This window comes from Hippopotamus amphibius, chromosome 1 (assembly GCF_030028045.1).
Source record: "Hippopotamus amphibius kiboko isolate mHipAmp2 chromosome 1, mHipAmp2.hap2, whole genome shotgun sequence".
NCBI lineage: Eukaryota > Metazoa > Chordata > Mammalia > Artiodactyla > Hippopotamidae > Hippopotamus > Hippopotamus amphibius.
The window spans coordinates 6,598,148-6,620,959 of record NC_080186.1 but is presented as its reverse complement, the minus strand read 5'-3'; the positions used below and the strand labels follow the sequence as shown (position 1 = coordinate 6,620,959).

The 22,812-nt window shown below is 49.9% G+C and overlaps 1 protein-coding gene across 5 annotated transcripts in view; it reads left to right on the top strand.

Annotated features, from left to right (window-relative positions):
* The window catches only part of SLC2A5 (solute carrier family 2 member 5), a 34,003-nt gene extending 17,491 nt beyond the window's left edge, over window positions 1–16,512 (top strand). For 2 of the 5 annotated variants that reach the window (XM_057695512.1, XM_057695505.1), the window contains 11 exons: window positions 392–490; window positions 1,272–1,432; window positions 5,525–5,649; window positions 10,487–10,639; window positions 13,402–13,527; window positions 13,651–13,838; window positions 13,953–14,063; window positions 14,589–14,690; window positions 14,996–15,071; window positions 15,544–15,671; window positions 15,764–16,512. In XM_057695512.1, the coding sequence (XP_057551495.1) occupies window positions 392–490; window positions 1,272–1,432; window positions 5,525–5,649; window positions 10,487–10,639; window positions 13,402–13,527; window positions 13,651–13,838; window positions 13,953–14,063; window positions 14,589–14,690; window positions 14,996–15,071; window positions 15,544–15,671; window positions 15,764–15,967 (1,473 nt within the window). In that variant the 3' untranslated portion in view covers window positions 15,968–16,512. The remainder of the gene's footprint in view (window positions 1–391; window positions 491–1,271; window positions 1,433–5,524; window positions 5,650–10,486; window positions 10,640–13,401; window positions 13,528–13,650; window positions 13,839–13,952; window positions 14,064–14,588; window positions 14,691–14,995; window positions 15,072–15,543; window positions 15,672–15,763) is intronic. The other 3 variants (XM_057695520.1, XM_057695539.1, XM_057695529.1) reach the window with 3 other exon arrangements.
* Window positions 16,513–22,812: the final 6,300 nt, after the last annotated feature.

The window sequence follows — 22,812 nt, the reverse complement described above, 5'->3', positions numbered from 1 at the left end:
GAGCGGGTGACCCTTCAGTTTTGTTCTGACTCGGTGATTCTCAACAAGGGGCGATTCCCCAGCTGCCCGGGGGCCGTTTAACAATGTCTGCAGACATCTAGGTTGTCACAGATGGGGGAGGGGTGTCCCTACAGTGCAAACCAGACAGCCCCCCATAACAAAGGATTATCCAGGCTTATGTGTTACAGTTGAGGAAACCTGCTTCACCCAAGATGAGTGGAGGGTAGGTTTCCAGGCAGCAAGTGGTTGAAAGACCACAAGTCTTCAGATCCCATGACATCTATCTTTCTACAAGACTCTGAGTAAATCAGGAGTTCCCTGGAACCGCCCCCACCCCCCGCCCCACCCCTGGGCTGCTTCCTGGCCTAAAGCCATGATCTCTCCCCCACAGAGGCTGACACCTGTACTTGCTTTGGCGACGCTGATAGCTGCCTTTGGGTCATCCTTCCAGTATGGGTACAACGTGGCCGCTATTAACTCCCCTGCCGAGGTAGGTTGCTGTGGTGGGTGAGACGCAGCCCCCAGGGAACAGGGAGGCGGGTTTGGAGCACCTGGCGCCTGGGTGGCCACTAGGGTGGGACCCCACACACCCTAAGGGCAAACAGTGGGGCCTCAAGTGAAGGGGGGGCCCCCATGAGATACACAGTGCAGGCCCAAGGGACTTGCAGGCACAGGGCTGTGGGGACGCACCAGGTTCTCGTGGAGAGCCAGGCCTGGCTGGACACACGGCGGGCTGGCCTCCGGTGTGGGGGGTTGGGGAGGTGGTGGGGAGGTATATGGAGGGCCTCTGATCTTCTGCATCCTAGTTATCCAACGGAGTCTGGAGGGGCAGGGCTCATCCAACATTGATTCCGTGACTGGGAGCCTGGAGTCATTCCTTTCCTTAGAAACATCCCGGGCAGGGACGTCCCTCGTGGTCCAGTGGTTAAGACCCCAAGCATCCAGTGCAAGGGGGCGTGGGGTCGACCCCTGGTCAGGGAACTCAGATCCCACATGCCGTGGGGTGTGGTCAAATAAATAAAGAGAACCAACCAAATTCTTCCCCAAAATGGGTTAAAAAAAAAATCCCAGGCAGCTTGCCATCAGAGGCTCACAGCCACCCCGCCATGGGGGCCCCCTGCTCCTTGCTGTTAACCCTGGTTCCCTCTCCTCCACTTCATCACGTCGATGTCCATGTGCCCAGCCCAGCCCATCGGGTGGTCCGACAGCTAACGTTCTTTCTGCAAAACCAGCTCAATTATTTTCCCGTTCTGTTTTGCTTCGCTTTCCAGCTCATGAAAGCATTTTATAACGAGACCTACTATGACAGGATCGGTGAATACATGAGTGAATTTTCCTTGACCTTGCTGTGGTCAGTTTCTGTGTCCATGTTTCCCTTCGGAGGCTTCCTCGGCTCCCTCATGGTCGGCCCCTTGGTGAATAAATTAGGCAGGTAAGGGAAGGTGAATTTTCAACTCCCTGAAGCTCATAGACCCCATCAGAGTTTAAAACCTGGGCCTAAAGCAGAAATCTTTATTCTAAAACCAGGTAATGGCTGCTGTGATGATTTTTGTTTCCTAATGTGGGGAAGAAGAAGACCAGACATCGGCCAAGTGTTTGGGCACTTGGGCACTGAAGGCCTCAGGGCTGGAGGTGGCTGTGGGTGATGGGTCTCAGGCCCTGGGGTGCACATGGAAAGAGCAGAGAGTGCTTCAGAGATCAGGACTCACTCCCGCTCTCACTCTCTCTTGCCTTGAAATCGTCCTTACCGAAACTTCCTTTTGGGCTTTAGACACGTCAAATGCCAGGTGGCATGGCCAAGCTGTCAGGCCCCGTGTGGACCATAGCCTCATATTCCTGAACTCTGCCTCCTAAATGAACGCAAGCTAACTGCTCTGTTCTTTTACCTTGGGATCCAGTCATGTGAAAAATGTAGCCCAAATTAAATTCCTGTAAAACTCTGAAACGGCTGAGATGAATGTCAAGCCCTCCAGTGTGAAACCGTGTGGTCCCTGGGCAACCCTCACTGTGGGTGTCATCAATGCCAAGAGCAGAGTTTAAATCTTTGCCTCCACTTCCAGAAGCATTAGAGATTCTGTGTTTGATTCCAAGAAAGGTCCTTGAGCTCTCCCACGCCCCTGGTTAATTCCATGGGCATGAGAGAGCAAGTAGCCTTGTTATTGAAGAGTAATTAAGAGTTCCTCCTTCCAACCCCTCCCTTCCAGGATGGGCACACAGGAGGCGGGTTGAGGTCAAGTCCCCCTTCTCAGCCACAGATCTAGTGAGCTCAAGAGTCAAGGCCAGATCCCAGACCTTGGTTCCTTCTCCGGTCTTTTTCCAAAAGAACCTGAGACTAGAAACATACAAGCTATAATTCAGGATCTAAAATCCTGATGTCTTCTTGGGAGGCTGGTGTTGAACTCACAGTTCTTCCTGTGGACCGCCAGGGGCAGGGGGAGCAGGGGCAGGACATCAGTCAGGTCACAGTCAGAGCTGCAGGACGCTTCTCCTTGAGTGGAGGACTCGCCGTCTGGTCTGCAGATGAGCTGACAATTGCGAGTCCCACTGTCTGTGTGAAAATGTGATAAATGTTATTCAGTTGTTCGTGGTTTTCTTAAAGATTTGTCAATGTTCCTTAAATATCAGTAGCAGCTAACAATTTATTGATGGGTTCTTATGTGCCAGGCTCTATTGTAAGTGCTCTTAGGGGATATTAATTCCACTAATCCTTACTGCCGGGCACAGGTTCGATCCCTGGTCAGGGAACTAATCCCACAAGTTGTATGGTGCGGCAAAAAAAAAAAAAAAGAATTGTGGTAAAATATATACATAACATAAAATTTACCATTTTAACCAGTCTTTATGTGTACAGGTTATTGGCATTAGATACACTCACATTGTTGTGCAACCATCACAACCACCCATCTCTATAACTTCTCATCTTGGAAAAATGGACACCATGTACCCTTTAAACAATAACTCCCCTTTCTCATCTTCCCCTAGGTCACCAATCAAATTTCTGTCTCTAGGGACCTCATATGAATGGAATATACAAGATTTGTCCTTTTGTGACTGGGTTATCTCACTTAGCTTAATGCCCTCAAGGTACATTCACCTTGTAGCATGTGTCAGAATTCCTTTCCTTTTTAAGGCTGAATAATACTCTGTTGTATGAATATTTGCAAGTTTATCCATTCATCTGTGATGGACATCTGGGTTGCTTACACCTTCTGGCTACTGTGACTAATGATATTATAATCCTCCCTATGTTAATCTGTCATACTTCCCATCTTCTCTCTCTCTCTGTGTATTGCTTTCTACGTAACTTCCTCAAGTCTGCCTTCCTGTTCATTAATTCTCTCCTTAGCTTCAATTCACCTACTACATTTTTATTTCAATGACTATATTTTTTAAATATTTACTTATTTATTTATTGGCTGTGTTGGGTTTTTGTTGCTGCACATGGGCTTTCCCTAGTTGTGGTGAATGGGGGCTACTCTTCATTGTGGTGTGTGGGCTTCTCATTGTAGTGGCTTCTCATTGTAGAGTACAGGCTCTAGGCTCATGGGCTTCAGAAGTTGTGGCACACAGGCTTATTTGCCCAGTGGCATGTGGGATCTTCCTGGACCAGGGATTAAAACCAGTGTCCCCAGCAGGTGGATTCTTAACCACTATGCCACCAGGGAAGTCCCTCAATGACTATGTTTGTTTGTTTGTTTATAAATTTATTTATTTATTTATTGGCTATGTTGGGTCTTCATTGCTGCGTGTGGGCTTTCTCTAGTTGCAGAGTGGGGGCTACTCTTCATTGCAGTGCACGGGCTTCTCATTGCAGTGGTTTCTTTTGTTGTGGAGCATGGGCTGTAGGCGTGCGGGCTTCAGTAGTTGTGGCACGTGGGCTCAATAGTTGCGGCTCGCAGGCTTAGTAGCTCCAAGACATGCGGGATCTTCCTGGACCAGGGCTTGAACCCATGTCCCCTGCATTGGCAGGTGGATTCTTTTTTTTTTTTTTTAGACATAAATTTATTTATTTATTGGCTGTGTTGGGTCTTCGTTGCTGCACGCGGGTTTTTTCTAGTTGCAGCGAGTGGGGGCTACTCTTCGTTGTGATGTGCAGGCTTCTCATTGTGGTGGCTTCTCTTGTTGTGGAGCATGGGCTCTAGGCTCGAGGGCTTCTGTAGTTGTGGCATGCAGGCCCTAGAGCACAGGCTCAGTATTTGTGGCGCACGGGCTTTGTTGCTCCGTGGCATGTGGGATCTTCCTGGATCAGAGCTCGAACCCTTGTCCTCTGCACTGGCAGGCAGAGTCTTAACCACTGCGCCACCAGGGAAGTCCCGGGCAGATTCTTAACCACTGCAACACCAGGGAAGCCCTATTCATTTGCTTTTTTGTTTTGTTTTGTTTTGTTTTGTTTTTTATTATTTTTTTGGGGGGTACACCTGGTTCAATCATCTGTTTTTTATACACATATCCCCGTATTCCCTCCCTTCCTTGACCCCCCCCTCGAGTCCCCCCCACCCTCCCCGCCCCAGTCCTCTAAGGTATTCATTTGTTTTTAAAATCTATCTTTTTTTGCTATTGTTTTTGGATAGTTTTGTTTTACATATTTTCTTGTACTTTCTGTAGTACCCTTTTGATTCCTTATTTTATGACACTACTCCTTTAAAACGGATTTTATAGCTTCTATCTAATCCCATTGTCTGAAGCTGTGCTCTTGTAAGCGCAGCCTCTTGCATGTGGTGGATTGCTCTGTGTGTCCTGTCATGGTTCTGCTCCATTGCAGGCGGCAGGAACGGTGCCTGGTTGGGGGACTCCTGGGGAGCCCAAAGGGAGGAGCCTCTCCAGAGGAGCTTTCCCTTTGCCTTTGTCTGGCTCTCCAGGGCCCAAGTCCAACTCCAGTCTTGACTTAAATGGGACTGCTTTCTAAGTTTTAAGTTTGATGGTTTTTTATAGGTTTTTAGGAGATAGCCTTTGTCAGCTTACCTAAGTTCCCTCATTTTTATAGTTTCTTAAGGTTTTTTTAAAAAATCATAATGGGTATCAAATTTTATTGACTTCTTTTGCCACTCAATTGATAATCCTATATTTTCCCCCAGTATAATCTTTAATATGGTGTTTTTAACCTTGAAAGATTCTTATCTATGCTGTTGAATTCAATTGGCTAATATTTCACTTAGGATTTTCACATCTATGTTGATAAGTGAAGTTGGCCTAAACCTTTCCTTTAATGTCCTTATCCAGTCTGGGTTTCAAAATTACGCTAAAATCATATTAGTTTATGGTTGCAAAACCCTTTGCCATATTGTAATATTGGAGCCTTTCCCTCTGTTCCCCATCCCTGATGCCCTCTGTGTGGCGGTCATTTGCATTTGCTCCCACAGAGAATATTCCCACACCAAGCCATGCACTTGAACTGTATCCATCTTAGGGCAACAGCAAAGGGTACAACACAACAGCAGCTGCTCTGAGTAGATGCTCAGCAAACTTTTGTTAAAGGAGTGAGAGAATCCTTAAACCAAACTAATTGGTATTTTGTCCTCTGCAGGAAAGGAACCTTGCTGTTCAACAACATCTTTTCTATCGTGCCCGCGATCTTAATGGGATGCAGTAAGGTTGCCAGGTCATATGAGATGATAATTGTGGCCAGAGTTTTGGTGGGAATCTGTGCAGGTAAACCATTCTGTGATTTGGGATAGTCAAGGGGACGGAGAAGAGCCACCTGGGTCTGAACCAATCTGGGGTATCCGAAGCATATAGGTTCAAGCTATTCCTACACTTCTACTGTGGATAGACGCTTAAGTCCCCGCGTTATAGGGATGCATGCGGACTGCAGGCAGATCCTCACTGTGCAGTTTCCTGTGAAGAAAGCTGTTCTTTGAAAGACTGAGCTACAGGGTCTTAGGACCGGAACGGTCCTTCCAACCAGTGCTTTATCTCAATGTTTTCTAAACTGGAGGTCAACACAGATACCAACCAGGGTTCCTGGCCTTCCCCAGGCAACAGAAATTGACTAGAGGCCAGACAAGAAATTCAGGCAAGGTTTTATTCGAGCCCCTGAGACCACAGGAGGGAGCAAAAACAAGTAACATGTTCCCTTGCTCGCTCCCCAAGGGTGGGGTGAGCTGGTTCCTTATATGGGGTGAGGGTAGGGATGTGTTCAGGGGTCGGGTTGGAGGGGTGACTTAGGTGTTTTGCCCACCCCTCTGGTGGTACTGTGTGCAGGGGGCACTCGCAGTACCCTGCTTTTGCTCCAGACACCCAGTTTTTGCTCCCGGCTCTTCAGGAGTAAGAGTTGGGTTTTTTTTATCTTTTTTTATTCACACAGTTCCTTTCAGTCTCCTAGCATTTCTTTGTATTTTGTTGCTCGAGCAGAGGTTTGTGGTGGTGCAAGCACTGCAGCACTGCAGCACAGGGTCCCAGGTCCCAGCCTGTCTCAAGACAAGTTGGTGGCTGGTGACATCTCCTTAGCGAGCAGCATTTTCTTTTTCTTTTTTAACTAGTGTAGACTGTGTCACATGTAGTAAAGATAAGGATTATCTTTTGAGACTTTATTTCAGTTCTTTATCTTTATACATATGTGAGAACCAAGTCAAATGTAAAATGTATTTCTGTATTTTGCACTGTGGGTGCTGGTCAAAACAGCTTGAGAAACAATCCGATGTAGGAATCCCTCTACCAGAAAAGAGTTAATGACAGTAACCTCTCCAAAGCCATTCTGCCCAGGCTGGGCTTCCCTGGGTATAGAAAACTCTCCCGTGACGGCTTCAGACTGAAGAGACATGGTTTAAGCTGTGCCGTGGCCTTCCTTCAGGTTGGCCTCCTCTGTAAGCAGAAGGGCCAGGGCCGTTGAGGTAAGTGCCCACTCTCGGGGCCATGCACTGCAGGGTGGGCACCCAAGGGTGAGCGGCCCTGGAAATGCTGCATCCTGGGTGCTTCACTTGCCCCGAACCAGGCTCTGTCATCGCCAAGGGACTCGTTCTCCTTCCAAACATGGGGATCGTATAATTTGGCTGGATGTCAGCAAACCCCTTCCCTGGAGTTTACTGACTATAGAGGAGATAGCAAGGAGCCTGGTACTGGGAGAAGTGGTGAGGAACTGCAGGGCTGTGGACATAGAGGAAAACAACATTCCCAAAGAGAGAAGAGGTCACCTCAAGGAGGGAATGACGGGCCCCCTGGCGAACTTCCTTCATTCTGGCTTTCCCTGAGAGCACCTGGACATTTATCTACCATCTGGGCAGGAGTCCCCAGGCGCCCCGCCCCGCTCTTGCAGGCTTTTCCTGCAGCCAGGCTCAGCTTCATGAAAAACAGACAATCCCTGGAAGTAGTCGGCAGTAGGCAGGTGCTGTCACGTTTGTATTGACAGCCAACAATTCAGAGGTGTTTCCAAAAAAGCAATGTTAGGATCTAACAGAGAACAAATCACAGTTTAACATCCCAACCTTTGCTTTTTTTGAGGGGGCCGCACTGCGCAGCTTGTGGGATCTTAGTTCCCTGACCAGGGATTGAACTTGGCCCTCAGCAGTGAAAGCACAGAGTCCTAACCTCTGGACCGCCAGGGAATTCCCAATCAACGTTTGCTTTTAAATAAGCACGACTTCAAGTCAGCAATTCTCAAATTTTGGGCCTTAGGATCCCTTTACACTCTTAAAATTATTGAGGGTCCTGAGGAGCGTCTGCTCTACGCGTTATAAGGATCAATATCTACCATCTTAGAAACTGCCACCAAGAAATGTATTAATGCATTTTAAAATAGCAGCAATAAGCCCATTACATGTCTTTCTGAAAATAACTTGATTTTCTAAAACAAAAATTTAGTAGTATTGCTTTACATGTTTGCAAGTCTCTTGAATGTCTGGCTTAACAGAAGACAGCCAGGCTCGCAAACGTGCTTCTTTGTTCTGTTGGTGTGATGTCAGAGGGCGTGTGACCTCTGGAAAAGTGGTCAGGGAACAAGAATGAAAAGGGTAAATAACATCTCAGGACAGTTCTGAAAATAGTTTTGGTCTCACAGACCGCCTGAAAGGTGTCAGGAACCCCCAGCGTCCTCAGGTCTTCCTTGAAGAACTCCAGCGGAAGCCTAATCTATTCACCATTCATTCATTCACGTATTTCCTGAAAAGACAGGAAAGGGTGTCAGCAAGCTCCGTGGTACTTAGACACCCTAAACACAAAGGAAACGGCCACCCTGGCCAAGGGGGTGCAGGGCCAGTGTGGCTTAGAACCCCCGATGCTCAGTGCGCTGGTTTGCTGTTAGTCAACATCTTTGGTAAGAATGCTTCAGACTTTCAACTAACGGAATTTAAACTTTAAAAGCTGCTTCTCTGACTTTAGTGTCAGAGCAGGATGACATGATGGTCATGAGAAATTTCGCAGATGCTTGCTCAATAGGGACTGCCCAACAACGGTAGGTGTGAGATTATTCCATCTGGAGCTGGGCCTGGGGCGCTGGAAGCAGAGGGGAGGATCCAGCTGTGGGGGGTGGGGCAGGAAGTAGTAGAATCCTCAGTAGCACTTAGGTAACACACAAAAAGCGAACTGAGAGGGACTTCTCTCATGGTGCAGTGGTTAAGAATCTGCCTGCTGATACAGGGGATGTGGGTTCAATCCCTGGGCCAGGAAGATCCCAAATGTCTCGAAGCAACTGAGCTCGTGTGCCACAACTACTGAGCTTGTACTCTAGAGCCCTCAAGCCACACCTACTGAGCCTGTGTGCTGCAACTACTGAAGCTCACAAGCCTAGAGTCTATGATCCACAACAAGAGAAGCCACCTCAATAAGAAGCCTGCGCACCACAATGAAGAGTAGCCCCCCCCACTCACCAAAACTAAAGAAAGCCCTCATGCAGCAATGAAGACACAATGCAGCCAAAAAGGTGATTAATTAATTTTTAAAAACAACAAAAAATGAGATCCTACTTAAAAAAGGGGGGGGCAGGGCTTCCCTGGTAGCACAGTGGTTAAGAATCCGCCTGCCAATGTAGGGGACACAGGTTCAATCTCTGGTCCAGGAAGATCCCACGTGCCTCGGAGCAGCTAAGCCCGTACGCCACAACTACTGAGCCCATGTGCTGCAACTACTGAAGCCCGAGCACCTAGAGCCCATGCTCGCACAACAAGAAAAGCACCGCAATGAGAAGCCTGTGCACCACAATGAAGAGTAGCTCCCGCTCGCCACAAGTAGAGAAAGCCCACACACAGTAACGAAGACCCAACACAGCCAATAAATAAAAATAAAATAAATTTATTAAAAAAAGAAAAAGACAAAATGAGACTGTCTCCAGCAACATGAGGGAATCCCATCTCTTCACAAACCTCCTGGTGGTTGTCTCTCCAGTGCTTAAGTTCAGAAACACCTGGCCTTGAGAAGCTGCCACCAGGGCCTGAAAAGTGACCAGGCACCTCGGGGGCCTCGCTTTCTCCACAGCACTATGGGCACTGGGCCTGCGGGTAACCCCCTGCCAGCCACTGCACAAGATACCTAAGAGCTGCTCTAAAGACTGTCCCTCTTTGCTCTGAAAATCAGAAAGAATCAGTATTAATTAATGAACGATGTCATCCCTTTTAAAATTCTACGCAGAGATGTCCTTGGGCAGAATTGCAAAGCTTGAAAACTTGGTGGTCAGTTTCCTCCTATCTCAGCACTATTAAATACCCTCCCATCACTGGCAGGTCCAGCCTCCCCTCCCCCCACACTGTTTCCCTTGGGTTCCCCATGGCCAGAACCTCCTTTTCAAACCCCATGTCTTTCCGAGCATCAGCTTGCCTCTGACTCCATGTGCAATACTTGGACCAATAACAACCCATCTGACCTTCCTCCCAGATCCCCAGCCTCTCATTGGACTTTTAGAAGAATTAAATGAGATAATACATATGAAAATACTTTAGAGCCTATAAAATTGTTTCACCTGTTCATAAGGGGTCAGATATCAGTAAGACAGGAAAACCAACAAGTTCAAATATTGAGGATTCAAACGTAGTTCAGTCATCACACAAATCCCAGTTAGTCCACAATATATATTTAATTTTTTAATGCTTATAGACGGATAAAGCTTGTGCTTCAATGTCTGTGAAGGTATCTACGCATCAAGCTTATTATGTAACACACCGTCTCAGAAGGTAACGCTTTTGGGCAAGGGTCCTTGGCCTTTTATTAACAGGTTTTTCCCTCAAGGAGCAAGAGAGGAGAGAGTGTCTAGACCACATCTGGGCTCTTCCTCTCCGAGACCAAGCCAGTCAGGAGGGAAGACCTGAGGTCTGGCCTGTGTCCCCAGGTGACACCAGGAAGCAAGGGCGCTGACCATTCACTTCTTTGGTCCGACTATTTTCTCTTAAACTTTAAAGGACTAAGAATTGCAAGAGGTGTTGTTTGCTTACTCCTGTAGTTTTGAGAAAGTTTCAGCCCAACTAACGTGATTACTGAGAAAGAATAAATGTATTTGAAGACAAAGCTCGTCCCTTCCAGACTCGTGTTTCCTGATGGTGTCTTAATTTCAACCCCTTGCCAGGTCTGTCTTCCAATGTCGTCCCTATGTACTTAGGGGAGCTGGCCCCAAAGAACCTGAGGGGAGCCCTGGGGGTGGTGCCCCAGCTCTTCATCACCGTCGGCATCCTCGTGGCCCAGATCTTTGGTCTTCGGAATGTCCTCGCAAATGAAGAAGGTGAGCTCAGGATGCCTCCAGACCCCCAGCCCGTTCCTCTGAGCTGGTCTTTTCTCTCTAAACGACGGGGCCCCCGCACGGCCCTCACCGCACAGGGCTGCAGTGGTAGTTGCACAGAGGAGGCCTGAACAACTTGGCGGGGACAGATAGACTGACGTTCTCTAGTCCCTCTTGGGACACAGATGAGGGAGCTTTGAGGGAGCAGGAGGCGTTGTTGTCTGACTTTCTCTTGGCTGCTTGGTGGCTGTCACACGGGGACCCGGGGCCTGGTAAGGACGCCCGCTTGGGTGCCAGGCTCTGTGCTTAAGGCCTCCGGCCCCACTGCACTGGAGCCTCCCAGCAATGCAGCTGCCCCGGGGCCCGTGATGATCCCATCACAGACCAGGAAAGAGGGTCACAAGACCCAGCCCCCGTAGGTGAGGTGGTGAGTCTCAGGGCCGGTATCCACCCTAAATCTGGACTTCAGAGCTGCACCGCCCCACCCCCACCCACCCAGAGTCCGGGCCCTGTCACACAGTAGGTGCACAGCAACTCATAACTGTCACTTTTCTTTGTCTTGGGTCTCAAACCTCTGAAAGGGATATCGGCACTAACAAATCACCAGTCAAAGCGTATTAAGTGCTGTCATGGGCCAGACACGAAGTCTTTTATGGAATCCATTTAATCCTCCAGACAACCCAGGGAGCATGTACTGTTACTATACCCATTTTACAGATGCAGAACCTGAGACATAAGAGAGGTTGGATCGCATGTCCAAGGTCTCCTTAGGACACAAATGCAGGCAGTGCGGGCCTAGGACCAAGTTTTGACTACCATCTCTCCCACCTTTCCATCACCCTCGTAAAGAGATGGGCCCGGGAGTGGAGAAGCTAGGTTCCTGTCCCCCAGTGATGGCACGTAACCAACCAGCAGGACCCAGAAACATTCATGGATTTTGGGCACCTGCGAAGTGCTCTGTGGTGTGTGGGAGGAAGCCATGGTTCCACCCATGGACGGGGTCTCAGAGAGGGCCTGGGCTGGGGGGGTGGGTAGGACCAGCATTCCAGATGTGGGCAGAGGGGACAGGAACGTAAAGTTCTTTGTGCATTGAGGGAGCTGCTGCAGGTGTTGCGGTGGACTCTTGCTTTGTCCTTTCATCCTTTATTGTGACTATTCGGCCATTGGTACCCTCCTCTAGACACAGTGCGGCGAGCACTTGGCCTTACTCATCTTTGAATCTCCAGCACAATTCATGGCATATACTAGGTGCTCAGTGAAGAAGGAAGGAAGGAAGGAGGGAAGGTGCGAAGGAAAACCAGAAGAGAATAGTGTCAGCCTTCTTGGAAATGAGGGGCACAGGAAGTGGACAGTCACAGCACAAAGGCTGCAAAGGAGTCGGCGGGGGGTGGTCAAGATCAGAACAGAGTGTCTGCATTTGGCAGTTAGGGGTCACGAGACCTCATGAGAAGAGTTTCGGTGTCGGGGGTTGGGGGGGTGTGGAGGGCAGACGGCAACAGCCCGAAGGGCAGGCACATCCACACTCGCAGTGGTCTGTGCAAGGATGACAGAAGCAGGACTGGGACCAGCCAGGCCCTGGATCCAGAGCCAAGAGGTGGGAGGAGGTGGGGACGATGGGGATCCAGGGTTCAATGTGCCTGAGTTCAAATCTCGGCTTTGCTCCTAAATAACTGATCTTGGGCAAGGGAACTACACCCTCCACGCCTCCGTGTTTGCAGGTATAAAAATGGGGCTGCTCCTGGTACCTGCCTGCTGACATTGCTGTGACGGGGAAGAGAGCTACACATGAAAAGCCATTAGACTAGTGCCTGGCACGCAGACGTCCGCGGTTATCACCTCCTGCAAGTCACAGGAGGAAAGGGGGCGAGTCGGGCATTCACAGCTCCTAGAAGGCGCCCGAACCACTCTCCACTTATTTAACCATTTTTATTGTGTGATGTAACTTACATAAGGGTCTAGAACTAGAACCACGCCGGCCCCCTGTGTGCCCCTCAATCACGGGCTTCCCGCCCCCTGAGGGACCCGCTGTGCCAACATCTATGATCATTGCCTCCTTGCTCTTCCCTATGTTTCCCCACTTTTCTAGAAGATAGAGTCAGTTTTCCCTGTTTCCAGACTGAATACAATGGAATCACGTTGGGTGGGACCACATCGCACCCAACCTTATGTTGGTGGGATTGGCTCCTGTCCTGACTTGCTTTGTTTTCATCACAGTATAAAATCCCACCTTGGGAAGGAACCATGACTTATGCATCCATTCTGTGTGGACATCTGCCCTGTTTCTTGGTTTTGTTTCTCCAATCACTGCTGCTCTGCCCGTTCTCATGCTGCTGTCCTGGTGGCCCAGGCATGTTCCTGAGCAGGACTGCTGGGTTAGAGAGAACAGTGCCACTAACTCCTGCCAGACTGTCCCCTAAAGATGCCACCTGTCCCATCTGCCCACGTTCTCCCCAGCACTTGGTATTGTTAGACTTTTTCACTTTGTTCATCTGGTAGGTGGGCAGTGGTTATTCTCTAAGTTTTTAGAGTGTCCGCTCTTCCGTAGGCACCATCCTAGGTGCTGGGGACAGAGGAGTGAGCAAGATAAAGGCCCTGCCCCCACCTACCCCACCCCGCCCCAGCCTGTGTTTCAGCTCCAAAGAAAACCAATCAGGATAATGGGCCAGAATGGCCAACAGGGCTGCGTGGGGCTGGAGGGGGAGGGAAGCAGGAGAGGAGGCTGGGCCGCTGGGACCAGCTCTCCGGTAAGACGGGTTTCCTCGTAGGCTGGCCCATCCTCCTCGGGGTGACCGGGATCCCCGCGGTGCTGCAGCTCCTTTTCCTGCCCTTCTTCCCCGAGAGTCCCAGGTACCTGCTGATTCAGAAGAAAGACGAAGTAACTGCCAAGAAAGGTGCGGCTTTCCCAGGAGGCGAGGAGAAGGGACGGAGGTTGAGGTTGCGGCATCTGGCCGCGCGGTGGGGCGGGGGATGGCGTTGTGGTCCAGCCCCCGACGCCCCTCTGCTCCCTCCCCCAGCGCTGAGGAGGCTGCGCGGCTGGGACGACGTGGACGCCGAGACTGAGGAGATCCGAGAGGAGGACAAGGCCGAGAAGGCGGCGGGCTTCATCTCCGTGCTGAAGCTGCTCAGAATGAGGTCCCTGCGGTGGCAGGTCATCAGCATCGTCGTCCTCATGGCCGGCCAGCAGCTCTCGGGGGTGAACGCGGTAAGGGCGGGCGCAGGTGGGGCCGGGGCAGCGGGCAGGGCGCGCGGAGGTGGGGGCCGTCCGGAGGGGTCCAGGCGGCGGCCGGCCCCAGCAGCCTCGGGGTTTGCCTTCCAGATCTACTACTACGCAGACCAGATCTACCTGAGCGCTGGGGTGAGAACACAGGATGTCCAGTATGTGACGGCGGGCACGGGCGCTGTCAACGTGCTGATGACCATCTGCGCCGTGAGTTTCTCCGGGAGCCAACTCCCCGTCTGCCACCAAGGATGGAGGGCATCTGGAGAGTGGGAGGTCTTGGCCCAGGAAGGAGCCCGGATCTAGGTGGCAACGTGCCCCTTGGTCCCCTCATCTCTAGCCTCTGGGCTCTCCTCATATGACAGCCTGTCTCTTGTGGGGGGCAGCCTGTGGCCCCCCAAGATGGAGACCCACCCCCCACCCTCCACTCTGGGAAGCTACCACCGTGAGAGGTGGATCTTCTCCAACGTCTTGCATTGGGGCCACCGTGTGACAGATGGGGCCCCTGGACTGGGAAGCGTGGTGGCCCGCTGGCCATTCAAGGACACACACATGCACACACGCACACACGGGCGGGTGGACGCACAGCCTGCCCAGCTCTCCCTACAGTTGCCCCTTCAGAAGGGATTGTGAGGAAGGGGAGGAGTCAGCCCGGGAAGGCGGGTCCAGGCAGGGGTGTGGTGGGGCGGCCAGGGCCCGCTGAGCCTCCCGCTTTTCCTCGCCCTTTCCCTCCAGGTTTTCGTGGTGGAGCTCCTGGGCAGGAGAGTCCTGCTGCTCCTGGGCTTCTCCATCTGCTTCACTGCCTGCTGTGTGTTGACAGCCGCGCTGGCTCTGCAGGTGAGGATGGAGGTCCGGGATACAGGCGCCTGCCTTGCGCCCTCAGGCACATGCGCATTATCACGAGGAGTCAGCTGCCTGGGGACCACGTGCAGCCCCGCCCCCACCCCAGCAGCCCACTGCCCACATCCAGCTGATATTCTCGTGGCATCCAGGTGGCACTGCTTGTTCAAGGAGGCGCCAGGCGCCCGCCTTCCCAACCCAGGCAGAGCCACTAACCTTCTGGGAACCAAGAGTCCTGACGCTCCCGTCCCAGGTTGTCTCTGCTTTGCCAGGTGTGATCCAATTCTGTTTTCTCCCCACAGGACACAATATCCTGGATGCCCTACGTCAGCATCGCCTGCGTCATCTGCTATGTCATAGGACATGCCCTTGGGCCCAGTATGTACCCCAGAGCTGGTTCTATGGTTTCACTGCTCACTCCCCTCCTGTACCACCAGCCCTAGAAAGCTCTGGCCTGAGCTCCTTAGAGCAGCTCCAAGGAGGGCCAGATTCGGCCCCACTGGCTTCTCTGCCTATGTTCTTGTGGCAGAGGGGTTTGGGTGGAGCATAATTAGAGCGAGAACAGTAAAGCAGCCTGTGTAGGCTGGAACACGGTGCCCGTGTGGTTGGCACAGAGAGCCTTACAGGTGGTCATGGAACCCCTTTAGGGACATTCCAGGATGTCAGCTGTTGTGCCCAATTCTTGCTAGGTGCTTTCTCACACTGCTTCTCCACAAGACCAGGAGTCCTGGAGATACACCGCTCCTCCTTGGGCTGGATGCCTCTGGAACCTTGCACAGGCAGAGGCTCCAGGCTGCTCTGTGGGCTTGCTCCACAGGCAGGGAAGACAGCTCCTCCTCTTCCTCCCCAGGTCCCATCCCTGCGCTTCTCATCACGGAGATCTTCCTGCAGTCCTCCCGGCCGTCCGCCTACATGGTGGGGGGCAGTGTCCACTGGCTCTCCAACTTCACTGTGGGCTTGATCTTCCCATTCATTCAAGTAAGTGTGACCCAGGGGCCCCAGATGCACAAAATACTCAAGCAGTAAATCGAGAACATTTTCAAGAATGTGAACCCACTTCGCTCCCACAGGTGGGCCTCGGAGCTTACAGCTTCATCATTTTTGCCATGATATGTCTTCTCACCACCATCTACACATTCCTGATTGTCCCCGAGACCAAGTCCAAGACCTTTATAGAAATCAATCAGATCTTCACCAAGAAGAACAAAGTGTCAGAGATGTACCCAGAAAAGCAGGAGCTAAAGGACTTTCCACCCTCTCTTGCGGGACAGTAACTCTTGAGGAGGAGCCCAGTAATTGGGTCTGCGTGGAGCTTCCCTCCTGGGCTATGAATCCAGAACTAGGATAAGTCCAGTGTGGAAGGCAGGCCCTGATGGGACTGTGCAAAGTGCTCCTGTGCAGTTCTTGAAGCCAAGCTGTCTTTTTCCAGATTGACCCATCACCAACCCCAAGGCATGTGGGCAGCAGTCCCTCAACCATGCTGGGTCAGCCATTGTGTGGCTCCTGGTAACACCAGCTCTTATAACAAAAATCATTACCATGGTGTTGAGATAGAAGGAATTAAATGTGACCAAAGAAACTAACTCTTCTCCAATCCCATAGTCTTCTGGGGGCCATGGGCACGTGATCAGGGTGGAATCCATCCTCTTGTCAGATCCATACTCTTGAAAAGTATGGTGTCACAAGTAATGATGTCTAGGAATCTGGGAAACATGTCCCTATGGAGACTTTAACCAAGTCAGAGATTATTGTTCCCAAATTATTAGAGGACAATAGAATTGCCTTTGTATACTCAATAAAACAGATATGATCACTTTTCACCAAGATGTGCTGCTTTTCTGTGAGCAGGTGGAAGGCAGAGGGCATTCCCTGCTCCTTCCAGTAGCTTGGCTGCACTGGAGTGTCAGCCCCTTGAGGGCAGGGGTTTGGCCAGTTTTGTTTATCCTGGAATCCTCACTGCCTAGAAGGGCCTGGCATGGAGGAGGCCCTTGGACAATATTTGCTGAAAGAAGGGGAGGAGCAAGAGATGAGGTGGTTGCAAAGTTGTGATTTTTAAAGTCTAAGATTGGGGAAGCTTCGGGACTCCCCAGTGGCACAGTGGATAAGACTCTGCACTTCCAATGCAAGGGGCCCGGGTTTGATCTCTGGTCAGGGAACTAGATCCTACATGCATGCCACAACTAAGGAGTGCACCTGCCACAACTAAGACCCGGTGCAACCAAATAAATATTTAAAAAAAAAAGATTGGGGAAGCCTCTGTGTGTCTTCAGGTGCATAGAGAACATGGAGGGGTCCTGAAGGTGAGATGGGGGAATGTGTAGGGAGGAGGGAGAGCCCCCAACATACACAGCAGAGCTAGAGGCATTTCTTAAAGGAGTGTGTGTGTGTGTGTGTGTGTGTGAAGAGGGTGTATACAAAAAGGTGGAGAAAACTGAAGCATGGGAAAGAAAAGTGGAGGGACCATCTGCTGAAAGCCCTCTGGCAGGATGTGAAATCCTCTCCCAGGAGTTAGGGAATCACAGGCCAGGGACCAGGTGGGACAAAGGCAGGGTTGGGAGAAGCTTTTGTGGGGGTGGAATGGGGATGCCACAGGTGGTGAATTCCATAACTTACAAAAGTAGTGAGGGCCCAGACGAATTAAAGAGCACAGTGCTGTGATTGAACCATCCTTACCTTCTGCCACAGGGACCTACAGTGTGTGTGTTGGGGGTGGCGGGGGTGGGCACAGCTCGCCATGCTGAGGAGCAGTAGGGCCAGAATGTCAGAATTAAGGGACTGTGGCATTATTAATTCAGCTCATGTTACCCACAGCACCCCTAACCCAGGGGAGGCTCTGGAGTTCATGATTCTATAGGCCTGTTCTCTGGGGTCAACCTTGGTTCTGCCACTTAGTAACTGGGCAACTTGGGCAACTTACTTGATTCTTCTGTACCTCAATTTCCTCTTTTGTTGAGCTAATAATAAATGTCTCACATGGTTGGTTGTAAGAATCAAATAATACACTGTAATGTTTATATCAGCACCTGGTGTGTATTAAGTGCGTAGTTATTTTTAAGGAATTTTGGGAATTTTTAAGTTATTTTGGGAATCAGTGTTGATCTTGAAGACAAATAAACCCAGAGGTGAAATACAGTGAGAGACCACTATACACATGCGCTGGGATTAAACAAGTAAGGGGATGGCAGATGCTGGGAGCCATCTCAATGCTGCAGTGGGAAATTACAGGTAAGCCGAGAGAGAGTCTAGAATGGTCCACGTGAGAAGCAGCCTAAATGCTGATCAACAGATGAATGGATAAAGAAGATGTGGCACATATATACAACGGACTATTACTCAGCCATAAAAAGGAATGATATTGGGTCATTTGTAGAGATGGGGATGGACCTAGAGTCTGTCATAGAGAGTGAAGTAAGTCAGAAAGAGAAAAACAAATATCGTATATTAATGCATATATGCGAAATCTAGAAAAATGGTACAGATAAACCAGTTTGCAAAGCAGAAATAGAGACACAGGGTGGGAATGAGTTGCCAGATGGTGGGGATATGGGGATATATGTATAAATACAGCTGATGCACTTTGTTGTACAGCAGAAACTGGCACAATAGTGTAAAGCAATTATACTTCAATAAAGAGCTTTAAAAAAGAAAAAAAAGAAATAGAGACAACAGATGCAGAGAACAAGTGTATGGACACCAAGGGGGACAGGGGGTGGGTGGGATGAACTGGGAGTTTGGGATTGACATATATACACTAATATGTATAAAATAGATAACTAATGAGAACCTGCTGTATAGCACAAGGAACTCCGCTTCTCTGTACAGTAGAAACTAACACAACATTGTAAAACAACTATACCCCAGTAAAAAAAAATAAAATAAAATAAAAAATAAAAAAATAGAATGATCCACGTGGTAATAGACTTGAGTTGGAGATATTGTTCAGCTGAATATAGACACAGATGGCTACACGTAGACATATTTATAGCTGTGTGGATTTGCATGGGTTAGTAAAACACAGCAGGAGGAGAAAGGGATGGGCTTGGTGCTATGGTTGCACACGAGGAGGGTGGGGAATTAGGAAAGACAAAAAGGATTTCTCCAGGTGGAGAGGATGCAGTAGGAGAGAGAAGGATGGTTGTTCCAGGCGAAGAACAGCACAGAGGGATGCAGAGGGGTTGAGGGGACCGCCAGATAGCTTGGTGTGAACGCAAAGCCAGAGAGCCTGAACGAGATCCTGCAGGTCCCTGTGAGCCACACGGAGCCTGAACCTTGTCCCCAAGATAAACCTGGCATTATGTGACCGTTGAGTTTCAGAGAGTACCGCGCAGTTAACAAGACCGAGTGGGCCTTGGGGAGGGAGACCGATTGGTGTGAAGTAACGAGGGCCCCGCAAAGCCAGCAGTGGTGGGGCTGAGATGTGAGGGAGAATTGAGAGACAGAGACTTGGTGGGATTAAGGGGTTACACAGCCGCTGTGGGTGAGGCATCTGGCATCCCTGCCAGGTTTCTAACAGGGGCCAGTGGTGAGTGGTTTGGGGCGCTGAGTGGTGGGTTTTGGAAGAAGACAGTAACACTTTTGGACCTCATGGGGAGCTCATGGGACACACAACATAGGTCTAGAAGGAAATTGGCCGTACGGTTCCAGAGCCAGGAGAGCAGGGATGTAGATTTGGGGGAAACACACACACTTATCAAGCACCTACTGTGTTCCAGGCACTAGGCTGCAACAGTGAAGAGAACCATGTCGTGGAGTGAGAGGTGGGATAAAGAAAAATAGGGTAGTGTGAGGGTGATAGGTGGGGAGCTGCTGTTTTCCAGGGAGGTGGAGGAAGACCCCCCTGAGTGAGAGAGGGGGCCAGCCACGAGAGAACCTGCACGAGCACCTGCTTGGTGCAGACATCCTGAAGTGAGAGAGGGCTGGCTGAGGTTCTGGGAGTGGCGAGAGGTCGGTGGAGCTGGAGCAGAAAGGGAGAGGAAGGAGGTAGCGGGCAGAGACTTAGCAGGCCACTGGGAGGATTGGGGACTTTATTCTGAACATGATGGGATGTCACAGGCTGACTTGAGTTGAACTGTCCTGATCTGATTCGCAATTTAAAGAGTCATTCCATTAGCAAATGTCAGAAGGTGGGAGGTCCGTGGGTGCTGATCAAGGTCAGTCAAGGTCAGGACAGTTAGCAAGTGAGAGAGGTGGAGGTGAGGGGTTACGGACCCTGACTGTTCGCTGCTGTGTATCCCCAGTGCCGAGAGCAGTGGCCAGCACACAGCATGGCTCACTGGGTGTTGCTTTAAATGGCTAAGTCTTGGCCGGGAGGATCTTAAGTCCAAGAGCAGAGCAGTGTGAGGCTGAGCTGATGTAGAGAGAGCATGACTGGAGGAGGTGCCAGCCCCAAACCAACAGGTTCATAACCCTATGAGGCAGGTGGCTTTCACCAGTGGTTTCCACACTTCTGGATTGCACAGACCAAAATTTGGGGGACTAACATTGGACTGCCTACTTTTTCTTTTGTAAGTAAAAATCTAAAATAATACTGATGGTAATAATAATAATAATTCTCAACTGCTATCATAATGAGCAGTAGATGATTTAAAAGAAAGGGCATTTTGCTATGTAGGAAGGATGTGACCACAGAATAAATTTCAGTCCCTTATTTTGAATAGACTTTTCTTTGTGGAAACCTCACTACATTGCCCTCTATCCTGATTTCACTTTGCCAATGGAAGACAGGCTTCAGGAACGGGAGGGCAGCGATATGGGCAGTTTTGTTATGCAAGAACTTGGAAGTCTTCCATAGAGTCTGAAGTCCCACTTTGGAATGAAAGTGACACAGAGTCTTGCCGTCTTCAATCTGCTTCCTCGAGAGCTGGTTCCTCAGTTCCTGGAGGAAGAATAAGGCAGGCAGCTGCCATCCTGACCCTCACTTGCATGGGTTTCATCATGAAGGTATATGGGGCTTTGGTTCTCTTACCCGTGAATATCCCTGTCCTTCCCCTACCCTGTTATTCCTTAACCAGCTGATGGAGCGCTGCTGAGGGCTCTCCAGTCACCCAACATTCAGCTCAGCACTGGGACATAACAGAGATGTCTACACGGCATCTTCTGTCCTCACGGAACTTATAGTCTAGCCAGGAATATAAAAACCAAGTGCAAAAAGGAAATATGGGGCAATGAGAATTCACAGAAGACTGTTGTATCTAATTTTGAGTCCGCTCTGAGCATTGTCTTAACCATCCGAGCAGCTCCAATGTCTGATAGGGAGCTTGACACTTGTTGGCACTTCATAAACGTTGACTGAATGGGCATGACCTGGAGTGGTCTTCAAGGAGAAGGTGGTGTGAGCCGAGCCTCTAAGAATGGGTGAGATTTATATAAGAAGGGAGGATAAGGTGTTTGGAGGGTAGTGGAGTGGGGAGCATCAGGAATCAAGGACATTCATTCATTCAACACATATTTCTTGAGCACCTACTACGTGCCAGGCAGTGGACGTGGTGGATCTAAGGGTGAAAAGTACAAGTAAGCAAACCCTGGAGGTCATTTCAGATAGTGCTCAGGGTAAAGCGGTGGAGAGTGCCAGGCGAGGGGTGAGGTTTGCTTTCCAAAGGGTGGTCCTAGTGAGGACCTTCTCAAGGAGGTGACATTTGACCTGAGAGCTGGGGGAGGGATGTTTCAAGCAGAAGCAACAGCAGGAAGGAGCTTGGTTTTGCCATCGGCTTGACTTTGCTGCCGTGATAGACTCAGAGGAAGGAGGGGGAGGTACAGTGTTTCATCAGTGTTATCAGACTAGGAGCATTGCGGCGAGGCATTGTGAATACAGAATTCAGCTGATAAAATGAAAATATCGAGTGGGCTGGCAGTTGAGAGTCTTTAGGGACAAACTGAGAGGTAACTGGTCTGCTAACCTGAGACGGGAGATTGTTGTGGATTGTTCAAGTGGGACTCATGTATTCACAGGGGGCAGGAAGAACCAGAAAGATGGCAGCATGAGAAAGACTCCGTCTGATGCTGTTGGCCTTGAAGATGAAGGAAGGCTTCTAGAAGCTGGAAAAGGCAGAGAAATGGATTCACCCTTAGAGCCTACAGAAAGGAATATGGCTCCTGGCGACACCTTGATTTTAGTCCATTGAGACCCTTGTCAGACTCATGGGCTCCAGAATTGTAAGGTAATATGTTTGTGTGGTTTTAATCCACAACATTTTTGGTAATTTGTTACAGCAGCCACAGGAAACTAATACAGACCTTGGTACTGAGAAGCAGGGGAAGATGTAACAAATACCTAAAAAGATAGAAATGGCTTTGGCCTGGGGCAACAGGAAGAGGCTGGAAGAACTTTGAGCAGCATGATAGAAAAAGCCTACATTGCCTCGGACACACCTGATACAAATAGAAATGTTAAGATTTCACTGCTCACTGGGTGACCAGGCTGTGCAGCCAAGGTTAAAAGGCAGGGAAGTGCCCCCCAGGGGAGAGATGAGTGCAGGATTCAAGGTCGCTGAGGACAGACCTCTCACACACCAGGCTCAAGTGGTACAGCGTCTATTTACTGCAAGAGGAGAGAGAGAGCGAGCCAGATCCCGCGCCTGGCAAAGCATCTGTGCCCACAGCCAGTGGGTCCACAGCCCTGGAGGGCAGAAGTGTCCAGGGTCCTGGCCTTTCCCAAGAGCTAACACTCTGCCACTGAGGCCTCAGAAGGGATGAGGGGCACAGCAGACAAAACATATACCACTCGGGAGAATACCTGAATTGTCATGAGCAGACTGTTAGGAGAACATGGGCCCCACGTGCTCATCTCCCTGTGGCCATCACGCTGCTGTCCACGTGCCAGTACCTTTTCACCCAGGCACACGAGTGCGTCTTGCTTTAGTCACCCAACATGACATTCATAAATGTCTCCATGTCCCTAAGTAATTTTCATAATTATCCCTTGAAATGGCAGCCTGGCACTCCAATCACTTGATTTGTCAGAATTTATTCAGTTATTCCCTACTCTTTTTTTTCTAATAGAGATCATTCTTTTTTGTTTTTTTTTTTTTTTTTACTTTTTTTTTAACTTCTTATTTTATATTGGAGTATAGCCGATTAACAATGTTGTGACAGTTTCAGGTGCACAGCAAAGGGACTCAGT